At 36.1% G+C, this 13,857-nt stretch overlaps 1 protein-coding gene across 1 annotated transcript; it reads right to left on the bottom strand.

Annotated features, from left to right (window-relative positions):
• Nucleotides 1-292: 292 nt before the first annotated feature.
• On the bottom strand, nucleotides 293-10,757 carry LOC138329349 (uncharacterized). The gene is made up of 7 exons (XM_069276274.1): nucleotides 9,954-10,757; nucleotides 9,433-9,561; nucleotides 8,700-8,799; nucleotides 7,970-8,182; nucleotides 2,935-3,134; nucleotides 2,518-2,659; nucleotides 293-1,091 (listed from the first exon to the last, which is right to left on the bottom strand). Exons 1-7 carry the CDS (start codon nucleotides 10,421-10,423, stop codon nucleotides 1,059-1,061), a joined length of 1,287 nt encoding a protein of 428 aa, XP_069132375.1. The 5' UTR covers nucleotides 10,424-10,757; the 3' UTR covers nucleotides 293-1,058.
• Between the last annotated feature and the right edge of the window lie 3,100 nt (nucleotides 10,758-13,857).

Below are 13,857 nucleotides of genomic sequence, written 5' to 3'. Positions count from 1 at the left end.
AAAGGGTATTCATCTTTAGCCAGTAGTACCGGTATGCTGAAATAAAGAGCTACCAAGTTGAAAATGAGTGACCTTGACCAACTAACAATGTTATATTTGTATTCAGAACATTCCTAGGCATTACAAACCAGGTGAGCGATACAGGCCGTCTGGGCCTCTTGTCATTGTTTGGGTCGATCTGGAGTCTAAAATGAATGCCACAGTTGCCATCTTGAAAACATATTTTGAACTTCTTAAGTTCTACTGGTGCGATTTGGCTGAAATTTGCCTGGAATTACAATTAAACACTATATTTTGTTGCAAATATATATAATCTTGTTATAAACAGAAATTCTCCATGATACTTTCTGTAGCTCAGTATACACAGTACACCTAACATAGCACAAAATAGATAAAATTGAAATGGAAATAAAAACTGCTACAACACTTTCATTATCACTTATCATCCAACATCTGTTAATCATGATACCTTGCATTGCTGTAGAGAATTTGGCAACAAACCCATACACTAGGATCCAGTTCACTTAGTACATAGCTTTCACATTTTAAAACTTTCTAACAATTTGACAATACTAAATTTTCATGTTAACTGATTTAAACTTGTAGTTAACAGACATGACAGTCCAGACAATAAAAATGTACATAATTACTTAAAACATATTAACATCATTTTCAACATTCAAACATTGATACCTATTAAAAAACTCTTTAAGACTTACATTATGTAATACAGAATTATACATTTCTCATAAAACCAACAAAGTCTTGGTATGCAAAACCAAAATAGCGTTCTTGCATTCTACCAGTCTTCAATATCTGAAAGTCATACTACAATAAATTCTGTAACTGTGTCTTCAATAGAGTATATAAGTCGGCCACAATTTTGTTAAAAAAATTACAGGTAGTTACGAGAATACTTTCGAAGATTTTCACCAATATTGATTAAAGGTAAATCAATATTTCTTTTTTTTTTTTTTTTTTTTTTTTTTACTTTTTCTTCTCTTTTTCTGTAACTTGGAAACAATCTCCAGCACTCCTTTCTGTCATCAAGATAGAAATCAGTAGTATGGACTGTACTTTATCAGGAAGTCCTACAATCCAAAAGAAATTCATGAAATGTATTTATACTAAAACATCATCATTAACAAGTTCAACTTCATAAAAAACAAGGACATAGTCATTCAGATCCCCCGCCAATGGAGATATCAAAGCTGAAGTAAGTTTGATTGTGGAGACTTATGTGTATGAAAAAAACAGGAAAAAGGAAGTTGAGCTAAGAAAGATGGAGTATAATTCAAGTAGAGCGGGGCTGCAATTGTTGAATCAGGTATACAGCCTTGACATTTAAATTAGACTATATACACAAAGATGGGTGGAGTTTTGCAAAGTAACATTTACCATTTACCATGATATTTTCAGCAATGTTTCCATGGTAACGGAAAAGTGCAAAAAATGAAAACCTAAAAATAGCAAAAGGTACTACTAGACCATAAAAAGAATGTGTCTATGAAGTTTCGTGGAAATATCTCTGCTGGTTTTAGAGTTATGCTCTGGAAATAAACCAGCTACAAAAATATGATATTTTCAGCAATGTTTCTATGGTTACAGAAAAAAGCACAAAAAGTGAAAACCTAAAAATAGTAAAAGGCACTACTAGACCATAAGAACAATGTGTCTATGAAGTTTCATGGAAATATCTCTGCTGGTTTTAGAGTTGTGCTCCAGAAACGATTCTTACACAAAAATCTGCTATTTTCAGCAATGTTTCCATGGTTACAGAAAAAAGTACAAAAAGTGAAAACCTTAAAATAGCAAAAGGCACTACTAGACCATAAGACTAATGTGCCTATGGAGTTCCGTGCATATATCTCAACCGGTTTTCCAGTTATGCTCCAGAAACGAACCTGGTACAAAAATATGATATTTTCAGCAATGTTTCCATGGTTACGGAAAAAATGCAAAAAATGAAAACCTAAAAATAGCAAAAGCAGGAGTCACTTTTCCCCAGCCCTGAAAAGGCACTACTAGACCATTAGACCAATGTGTGTATGAAGTTTCGTGGAAATATCTCTACTGGTTTTAGAGTTATGCTCCGGAAACCATTCGTACGGACGGACAGACGGACGGACGGAACCCATTTGTATATCCCCCGCCAACTTCGTTGGGCGGGGGATAATTATGATTAACTGAGTTACTTTAATCTTGAAAGTAAATGGTAAATGTTTTGTTCTTTATTAGATATATAATGTGGCTGAAATTAAAGTTGCACATCAGTTTTAAAAAAATGGTAAACACATTACCATATTTGACCCAATAAGCGTCCAGGGGGTATAAAACAATTGAGAAAATGAAAAGGTGCTTTAATATAAGATGAAAGTATTGCCAACCTATACAGTTTTGATAGTTTGGGTCCTATGCCGGGGCAATTAAAATGGGCCTCAAAATGGGGAGGGTGCTTATTGGGTGGAATACAGTGTTTGAAAGTAGTCAGAATAAATTTTGAGACTAAAATTTTACCTTATCATGTTTGTTGCCTACAAATCCTTTAAGAAAATGAATATATCGGGCTCCAAATTCAAACACTGTGGCCTTGTCAGTTTTGTCAGACATTCCTGGGACTAGCTTCCGCATCACATCACAAGCGTCCTTGATTCTAAGTCTATAAAATGGAGAAATGTACTGAAGTGGAAAGATAGTGCAGCTTTGTGTTAAAAATGTACTAGACATAAATGACTTTTTCCAGTTTGTTTGTAGAGGGGCATTAGTAATAGGTTTCATACCTGTATATAATTTGATTAATTTCTGGGAATTGAAGAATTTTAGCGACTTGATCTCATGGTGACCTATTGCGATTACATTTATCCAACTGTAATTATTTCCAGAGAATTTGCTTGTTAAATACCATAAATCAGCAATGACTGCAAATGAGCTCACCTTCTGCGTCTTTCCTTCATATTATGCTGTTCCCTGCTCTCTTCCCCAGTGGTATTAAACAAGGACAGTTCAAACTGCATACTGTCACGGTCTGAGCTGGAGTCGAGGGGAGTTGGGGGACTGTCTGAAGAACAGTTGTTAGAACTGTCATCATCTTCACCACTGCTATTCAGCTTCATTATTGGTTTCTTACTGTGATCCTGCAACCAAAATGATATCATAATCTACAATTTACTACTTGGTTCTGAAGATAGCCTCTAGGGCCTACTGGTTTGGTTTTGCATTTGATATTATATATTGACGAGATATTCACATCTTCAGAAACATTACTGAAGTTTATCTTTAACCCTGTGTGGTCAAAAGGTAAGTCATTGTTACAATGAATAGAATTACACCAGAGTTTCTTTGTTCTTTGTCAAGCATTTCCCCTAAAAGCTGCATTCTCTACCCATATGTTTCAAAACTTCATACTCATGAGTAAGGGTGTAATGATTAATCGCGATACAGATGTTTTCTTGACAATACAATTTTGCAATACAATCCATCTTGTTTTCAATACGATACATTCAAGTGATAGTTAAAATGATCAGTTGTTTAGGATAATTTGTCTATAAATAAATAATAAGAAATGATAGAACAGTTTCAAAAACTTTTCATAGAAAGTGTCTTTCTTAGTATTATAATACACATATGTACATGGATTTGTTAGTTTTAAAATTAAATAAGTTTCATTTTTTACATTTGTGTTTGAATGAATAGTCCATGTTACATTTTGATTATACGAACAAGAGTCGAGTGCTGGATAAAAAAAGTGTGATTCCTGGCTTAGTTGTTGGATTGGATTAATTGAGTTATTGGAGATAACTTATTTCTATTTGCAATGGGAAAATATCACCAGAAAGTGAAATGAATGCATACAAAATTTGTTACAAGTGAATATGAGTACTTTTGACCTAGATTTCACTGGACATGCACAACGACAGTGAGGAAATCTGACTGCATTTTCCACGTTCATAATGAAATAAAGGTATGTTAACCCTAGTAGTGCTGAACGGGTATATATCTAATCCATCGGTCGGGTGCTGAACGGGTATATATACCCGCCAGACAAAAATTGGGAAACCCCATATTTCTGTGATCAAAAACGAAAATGTGTGACTGAAATAATGAATAGCATTTGTGTTGATCATAAGTTTATAATCTCAAAGAAATATTTCCAAAATATTTTATTCTAACAAGCCATGGTTTAGTAGTTGTCGTAACGTAACCAACAGGAATCCCCCACTTCAGTCAGAACGACGATATTTTTAGCTCAGCGGAAGCAGTTGAAATATCGTGGTTTGCGCATGAGTTATGAAAGTTTGACGTAATTTTAGCGCCATGCGGGAAAACAGGTGCTCTATATTATTTCAAAGAAAATCCTATCTTTCGGGGAGTTTACAAATTAAAAATAAGGTATGTAGTGACATTCTGAATATATAGATATTCCTTGTGACATTTCTTACGTTTAAATGAATGATCTTACTGTCGTTGTTTTCAACGAAGTCGAAATTCTAATCAACCAGTCGTCGTCAAACAGTGCCATGCGCAGTCGATCACTTTGCCGGACTGATGACATAAATTCGATAATTTGATAGTTTCGGCAATATAGTGAAATATTAAATGACTGAAATATAATATTTATATGGTATTGTTATTTATCATTACAAGTGTTCTGTTTATTGTATAATAATTATGCTGAAACAAACGTAATCTTATCTCGACTTTCACTTTGACCAAATACCGGAAGTGATCGTCGCTGTTGTAAACAACATGGCTTTCAGCATCATAATCGATCAAGTAATGCGCGATTTTGAAGAAAGATAACAATGGTTTTGACAGTTTATCTACTGATGATAAGGAGAACAAGCACGATGTTTTAGAGCCGTTTGCTTAAGAAACTTCGGTAGAAAATGGGAAATCACCGGCTGTGTTTACACTTGCCTTATCTAGTGAATGGATCGCTATCAATACTCGATTTCTTTGAAATTATTTACTTTCACAGAAGGAATTGTGAACACAATTGTTTCGAAAACAAATAGGTATGCTGACTAATACATCAAGGAACATCTAGAACTTATACAATATTCGTGACATGGACTTCAGTCTTTCATAGCAGTGACTATCAAAATGGTTGAATTCAAAATGGGCTTTGTAAATCAGATCAACATGCAAGACTGCAGGTCTACAGACAGTGTTTTGAGCACTCTATTTTTTTACATCTGTAATGACCTGTGATAAATTATTGTATATTTTGAGTTTTATTTTACATATGTCATAAAAGTGTTAGTCATGGTCTCCATGGTGAGGACAGTTAAGTTGTTTACACATCTCTTCAAAAACTTTAGATTTCAAGATGTTTACAATCTTTAGTCAGTATGTAGCATTTAAAAAGGGGATGATTGCTCGGAGAGTAAAACTGAAATTTTCAGTATACAATCCAGACACACCCATCAAGTACAGAATTGAATTGTACATAATTTTTACTTTGTGAACACAAATAAAGTTGTAAACTGGAGAGCTATCAGTGGTCATTATAGAGTGACGTGTATGACCTTGTAATCTGCATCACCGAACCCTATCTTCTGAAACGGTACAACATCTACGTGGACTTCAGCAGTCCAGATCTATTTTATATATGGTAAATAATTACTAAATATTATTCTGTATCTTTACACATTGAACTATGTAGCATTTACACCGGCAGTCACATATATTGTAATATTGTTTGAAGACACAAAAGTGATCTATATTATTATAATTTTTACATGTAATTTCGAAATTTAAGTATGGCAGAACTGGTTTTTTTTTATATGCATAATAAAAGGTGAGAAAGCACAATCTCCTGAAGGCTCACAGCAAGGCATTTTGGTGACTACCTGCCATTAACGGGAGAGAAAGTTAAAGCTAGTGCAGGTAGTGTGAAGTCTTTTGTCCAGTAGAGTGTGATTTTTTCAAGTTACAACATCCTTTTAGGCTTACAAAAATCCTGCGGAAGAATGATATGTTTCAATTTTCCAATCATTAGTATTAGCTAGGTTGCATTACGTTTTTAAACTTGCTTTGAGTTGTACCCATACAATTGCAGAATAAGTGCATGCATACTTGTGAGCATCAGAGGTGACAGCAGGAAGAAAAAATCTTCGTCACAATAAACAATGTTCGAGAAACCATTTCCACATCTATAAAAAAGGAGTATCAGGGAATCAGCTGTGTATTTTAACAGATTGTAAGTCTGTTTTATATGCTTCCTGTATCCATATCATTGTAAGAAACTAAATTAGAGATTTATCTGTGTATTTTACCAGATGCTATTCAGTTCAGTCTATTTCATAGGCTCCATGCATGTAACTGAATTGTCAAGAAGGACACCAAGGTTGGGATTTACGTTTGTATTTTGCTATTTTGCAATTCTAGTTTAGGCTACCTGTACCCATATCAACAGTAAGGCCATAACGTGTGTCATATATGGTCATACTCCGTTGTGTTTTTACTGTTTTACCATGTTGTACTTTTATCTTCAACGAGGACACACAACATTGTGGAATCATCAGAGTATTTTACCCGATTGAGAATTCCATTTAAGGATATACAACTAATATCACTGAAAGGAACTTATATTCAGGAATTACCTGTGTAATTTACAAGGTGGTTAATTAGTCTATTCTAGGCTACCTGTAACCATTACAACACTATATATCACTATGGTACAGAAATTGCCTGTGTACTACACCAGGTTGTTTTTCTATTCCAGGCTGCTGTATTTGTATCATTGCTATAAGGCTGTCAGAGGTCGATCATTACATAGGACTCCTATTTATTTTTCATTTATTCTGGAAGAGAAATAACCAGTAATATAACTCATGTGTATGCTCCAGTTTTATTTCTCATCTGGAGCCAAAGACTTTAAACTGGAGACAGGAAAACTCTAATCTCTATGTACAATAAAACCACCAACAACATATTGCAACCGCCCCCCCCCCCCTCCCCCCTCCTCCTCCCCACACACACACACACACACTTCCCCTCTGGTTTCACTGAACAAGTTAAATCATAACTAATAATTGTTTCACCCATTTTCATATATTGTCAAATATTTGTTTTCAAAAAGAATAATCACCAGTCTAATGTAAATTTGATACGAGACAAAGCTGTCCACAGATTGTCTCCCTTGAATAACAAAATTTTAATTTTTTTCATTATTTCTTTTTCAATAATCAGTTGTGATTGATTTTATTGACAAAATAAAAGAAGAAGGTCATGTACTGATGTGTACAAATAATATTTAAAAGCAAAGAACAATTAAATTTTTTTTTTCTAAAGCTTTGTTGTTTTCTTACCTGAATTTTGCCACATTTTTCAGACAGGAATAAAAAGAGCTACATTTTACATAAAATCGACCTTTAAATGACCATTGAATGTATCCAACATATTATTTGGATGCTTCTTGGTATTTTAGAATGAAGAAAAAAAAAAGGTTTTATTTTTATTTTTTTCAAACAATTCAGCACTCAGTACTATCCCAATATGAGACAATTCAGCACTACTAGGGTTAATATATTATTTCGTGTTTGAAGTTGTGTTTTCCATGTCGAAAATTTATTTAATAATATATTGGTATTAAAAAATATGTACATATTTATCCATGTTTGACAGAATATGGGCGACTTTTGTAGAGGCAGGTGTACCTCTTCCAAGAGAGCCGTTGGTTCCCTTGTCCTTTTATTTAGTACAGTATATAGGCCAAGTACACATGTATACACAGCAGACTTTCTCACAACCTATGTTACAAGTTCCTGTGTTGAGACATCAGTGTATCGTTACACTTCTACTCTTGAGCTTTTTTACTTTGATTTATACAATTTGATATACAAAGCACATCATAATCAAAGTTTTCAGAAATTCTAATGAATCAAGCTTCCAAGCAATTTAAAAAATTCATAACATATGCATTATTATACTTATTACCAATACTATAGATATGCTGTATATTTACTCGTAAGTTTGGTGTGACAAAACTAGAGTTGTTTGGAGTGTTGACTGTGGGGGTGAGTTGCTGGAATAACTGGGGTGAGGTTCCATCATTTGGTGCTAGGTACAGCAACTGTCCTGTCTTGGGGTGAGGGGTAAATAGACAGTGCTCCTGTCCTAACTGGATTGACTGCAATGGTCCCTGACTCGTCACAGGAGTACTTGTAATCAAACCGTTCTGAAATTCAATAAATACCAGTGATAAATCCTCATAGACATACGCATCATTCCCAAGACCTTGTGTATATGCAGAGTAGCAGACTAGAATTTTGCAAACACCACTGGTGAGTGGTCACATTAACACTAGTTTACAGGCTGTAAGAGGGACCCATTGTTTTTGGGAATAAAAATAAAGATGGAATAATGAAAACCAATAGATGGATCACTGTAACACTTTTTGAAATACAAGGACTAAGTCACATGTTCAGGGTCTGTAATTTTTATAAGTTTTTGTTGATTTTTAATGTATCTATTTATGACACAATCCACCTGATATCCAGTGACTTTACTCGTGTATAAATAGTAACATACCCTCGAGCACTTTTCATTGAACGGAAATTATGTGATGTCGGGATTTGAGGATATCATGACCAAATAGCACCCTCCGTTTTATTTTTGCAAAACATTTTGATGTTGAGAGATTCTATCTGAAATGAACACTCATTTAAAATCCTTGTTTACATAGCAATACTTACCTGTTGTCGAAGAATTGAACCAGGCAAATGTGCAGGATTTACTGGTGTCGTTTGTAAATTTCCGTTAACAATAGAAGGTGTTAAACCCACAGGTACAGGCCTGTACCAAACAAAAGATAAAGGTAAGTTCAGTGCACACAAGTGCTGAATTCAAACCTTCGTAAACATACTAATTTTAAATCTATACATTATAATAGCAATAGTCCTATCCTCATCCATGACTGCAAGGCATGTATTATTGACTCATTGTTAAATGATTTAACTTGTCCCTTTGTTTTTCCATTCCATCTTTGCATATTACAGAGTTAGCTCCCTTGCGGGTAGGTATTGATTGTGACGTCATTATTTTGTGAGTGCAATTCACGTTGTTTTCTCCTAAAATTATGACGTTACGTTCGAAAACACACCCTGTCACAATCAATACCTACCCGCAAGTGCATATTACTCGGTAATATACATGCAACATATTACTTTATAATATATGCAAATACAGAAATATTTGGGATTGAATGCCATTATAGAGTCAATGGACATTATTTTATAAGTATTCATCACTTATTTTCCCCTTATATATTCTACATATTTTTCTTTAAGTTTTCTTTGAATTTTTCTTGGTCTCATCTTATGATGAATTTTAATCATTTTTTTTTAAATTATGTCCCTGCTCTGGGATTGAGTCTCATGGTCATGAAATATGTCATTTCGAGAGTAGACAATTCTGAGGTAGATTTACCAAGATATGGGTGTATTTGGTTGGTTGAGTAGGTTAGGAAGAATTGTGTAATGGTCATTCACATTGCTGGCGGCCACAAGGTCTTCTCTTTCCTCTATATGATACTGGGGCAAACTCTTCTCACTGTAACTGAAAAACATAACAAAAACATAAGAGTAAGGTGGTTGCACACTTATTTGTTGAATTACAACTTTCAGAATCTCAAAACTTTGATAAATTACCTGGGACAAATACAGTATCTTTATTTTTTTCGTATTTTGTACCTGTAATCATGTACTGTGAATGTATAAGAGTACTTACAAGACACACGAGTCTTGATGTACTTACTGACAAGAACTTCTTAAAAAGATAATATCCCACTTCTTGGAAAAGGCTTTAACTTAAAACTTTCTTGAAAAGTTAAACAAAGCCCATGGCTAGTTTGTTTTGTACAAGAATTGTACTGGCAACAATTCTTGGGGAAGCAGTTTGAAATTGCAATAAGGCCATAGAGTAGACTAACAAAAAGTGACGTGACGTACCTGTCATGCAAATTTCCGTCCATAGTAGAGCATAGCAATTGTTGCTGTAAACCAACTTGCCTAGAAATATGAGTTAAAAGGCCATCATCACCGAAAGTGTTGTCTAAAACTGGAACGACATCTTCATTCTGAGCTGACCTTTTAAGTTTTTCAATATCCGCCTCCGCACCAGATCCTGTAGTGGTCTGTTTTTCTAGCATCTGTAATTCGTCTTCCGTTACTTTTTTGAGTGTGTTTCCATTGATAACAACATAATATGGTGCATCACAATCACCATCAACCCCATTGTCTATATAATTTGGAATGTCCGCGGTGTAAACTATTGAGTCTGTCGTACCGCTTGGACTTCCGGGCTTAGACCTATCCAGGGAGCAAGCAGACGACTCATACTCGTCTGTGATTTTGCTACACATTTTGGCGAATTGGGGAAACAGATAATTCAAATAATAAGAGAGAGACACCAGGATCATAAACTAACCAATCTAAAAATGCCTGACCAGTGACAGGCTGTAGGCTATACAAATACAGTTGCAGGCGGATGTCAATCGGTTTTCTAGGCCTACATTCAATGTAGGCAAGGTGTTCCAAATAGATTTATAAAACTTTGTCCTTTCTTTGCTAAAATGCACAAGCCTCGTCCTCGAAAATAATGAAATGTTTGTAGAAACTTACAGACTGGAAGCCAATCAGCTGTTTAACACATCTTAGTGAGCGGGATTTGTCGTCATGCGAAGAACGTGAAACTGACTACGAGCTCCGCGCGTTCTGCTGAACTCGTTCAAATAATCTGAAGATGACGTCACCAATTACATGACGTCACAATGGATACCAGACGTACACGTGTGTACACACACAAGCGTGTTATGCAGAATGTAAACTAGCCGCTTATATATATATTTATTTATGTAGCGTGGAAATTTATGTCACGCTTAGTTTTCATTAGTTGTTAAAGTTAAAGTTTATTTGTATTGTAAAATAACAGTTTTATATACTAGTTTTAGTTTATATATATGCAGTATGTATAGTGTATATATACATACATAGGACAGTTAGGGACCAGGTGGCCACGTGCACGTGCCCATCAGAGGTCGTTACGTATAAGGGAGCTAGGGCACCGCATTCCGTTTTCCATATAAGGAGTTGTTTACGACTAGGGCTGTGTATTAGGGTCCAGTTTGATAGACAGGTTGCATAAGGTGTTCGTATTAATAGTAACAGAGAGCTAAATTTAGGTAGTGGTCACTCCGGCCAGCCAATTAGAGTTAGGTTGGGAGGGGGGATGGAAGTAGGTAGAAATACGTAATCATATTAAGATTCAGCCAATGAACGTGAGAATGAATATGGAAGGAGCGAGGTTTTAGCCAATTAGATCATAGTATGAAAGTGGTATAAAAGGGGGTGCACGTGAAGAAAAGACGTGCCCCGAAACGTTATATTTAGCGTCACGGTACGTAAAACTCTTCATTCATTCAAGAAAAGACAGAGTACATGGAAATTTTGGGACTTACTCCACGTATCTCAGGATCAGCTATTTTAATTCGGATTACTTTACTACACTTAGTGAGTTTGTGACTATGGGATTTATACTTGCATTTGGGATGTACTGAATACTTCGCAATGATGGATATCACCTAGCAGTGAACTTAAGTGAAACAGTGTACCAGTGTGTGTGTTCCTAATGGATTTATTGTGAACTATATTACGTGGATGTTTATGTGAATAAATTATGTGAATTTTAAAGTGACGTTTTCTAGTTTTCCCTGCCGTAGTCACCTTCCATCACGGACTTACGATATACAATAGCGTCTCGCATCGTCATAGCCTAAGTGCTATCGTATTTTGGAGAAACGCTACAAATGGTGGCAGCGGTGGGATGGAAGTTACCATGATTACGGCAGTGGAAATGTTACTATACTGAACTTTTTGGATTTTATATCTGTGACTATTTGTGATAATGGATATTTCGGAAACATCGAGGAGACCATTTCAGCGAGGGCTCACTTTTCCGCCTGTGCGTCGGAATTTCAATTATAATTTCGACCAGAGTGAAGTGATGAGTGCTGATGTGCTTTATTATTCACCTCGGACATTCCGTAATTCGGATGTTGAAACATCATCAGTGACCTCTACTCCGAGTGTTGGACTAGGGACTACAGTAAATTTTGATATTTGTGCGTCGAGTTCACGGACAGCGAATCAACGCAAGTCGGAACATCAATATGAGGGATTCATTCTAAGATGGATTATTGTGTTGCTGTATTTGGCAAGTTCTGTGGGTATAGTGTACTATAGATACCCAAACCACATTATCACGTGCTTCATAAAAGAGTTTAAAGTGTTTGGAACTCTAGTGTTCTGGTTGTGTATCACGTGTTCTGTGATAGTGAATTCGATTCAGAATCCCGTGATGGTAGACATAGTGACAAATATGTCCCAGGGATTAGTGGACGATAGTGAATTAGTGTCGTCAAACAGCCAAGATGAAGCGATATTCAGTAGGAGTAACTAAACAAGAAGGAATTATGTACGCGAAATTCCGTCAAATGTGTCCCTGCTGGAGCAGTAGGCCGTGCGCGCGCGTCGGCCGCGCGGGAATGGAGGACTAATACAGGCGAGGAACGGAGTGAAGACTGTACCCAGCAATATGTGCTACTAACAGGGATACAGACACAATGAGTTTTGTGAAATTATTTCTTCCGCGGGAAACTGCAAACAGGAAGAAGAGTACGACTTACTCGAAACCAGAGTAATGTGTGATGTAATAATGTGTGATTTAGCTACGGAAGTGCGTAATATGGTGGACTGGAAAGTTGACACCGGAGACGTACTTTTATATCCGAAGATCTCTATAGCGGTGCTATGAGGATCGTCCTGTATTGGAGCCTGACCTTTCCTTGTGTGAGACAGTCGATGTAAACACGTTGTTTGTGATAGTGATTTTATCAAAATTTATCATTCGGGAACTATCGTTATTAAGACAGTCTATCAAGCCAATGGATCACGTGCTGTTTAAGGAAGCACTATGGAGAGAATACCTCGACAAGTGTGAAGTATTGGACGAGGGATTATAGCCATGCAAGAAACCACAATGATTGATAGAGGAAATCGGAGAGTCCATAAAGTTTATATTGTATTTTAATTGGGACAGTTGCAGGACAGTGTTGTCGACTTAAAAACGACGTTGTTAGGAAACCCCATTTTGTGTATATTATTCGTAAAGACGTCAACTTGGTGTGTGATATTAAAGTTGTGTTGTGTTTATCTGTGGATCTACAAATGGATTATCATCAAGTGCCTTTCAGTGAAGACGATAGATGGAAGATCGCCTTCGTTATTCCACTAGGTGGATTGTACCAATGTTATAGTGATGGTGTTTTGTTTAGTCAACGCCTGGATCACTTCTCCAGAATTATTGAGAAAACGCTGAGTGGATTACAGTGGAACATTGCAGTGTTTTATCTGGACTGTGTTATTGTGTACGGGAAGAATTTCAGTCAGAAGATGGACAACTTGTATTGATGGCAGTCATGCATGAAGATACCTGACGGTGCCGATTTGAAGTTGAAGGCCTATAAAAAGGTGTCACTTGTTCTGCAGACAAGTGACGTTCCTGTGACATGTGGTGTCCAGGATGGCGTCCGGACTGATTCTTCAAGAACAGAGGCAACGCTGAAGATGTAATCATCAGAAACCGATCCAGAACCATATGTCAGGAAGTTGGTGAAAACTTCGCATTAATAGCGAAGTGTCTACATGGCCATACCAAGCAATGTAAAGTTTGGTGGTAGACAACAGAAACTTTTGGTGACGTGAAGAAATGGTTAACTTCAACTTTTGGAAATCCAGACGTCCACACGGGGGATTTATGCTGAACACTGAAGCAAGAAACTACATGCTGTAGGAG

Source organism: Argopecten irradians, chromosome 8, assembly GCF_041381155.1.
Source record: "Argopecten irradians isolate NY chromosome 8, Ai_NY, whole genome shotgun sequence".
Classification (NCBI taxonomy): Eukaryota; Metazoa; Mollusca; class Bivalvia; order Pectinida; family Pectinidae; genus Argopecten; species Argopecten irradians.
The sequence above is the reverse complement of the archived record's forward strand: the minus strand, read 5'-3'. Positions and strand labels throughout refer to the sequence as shown.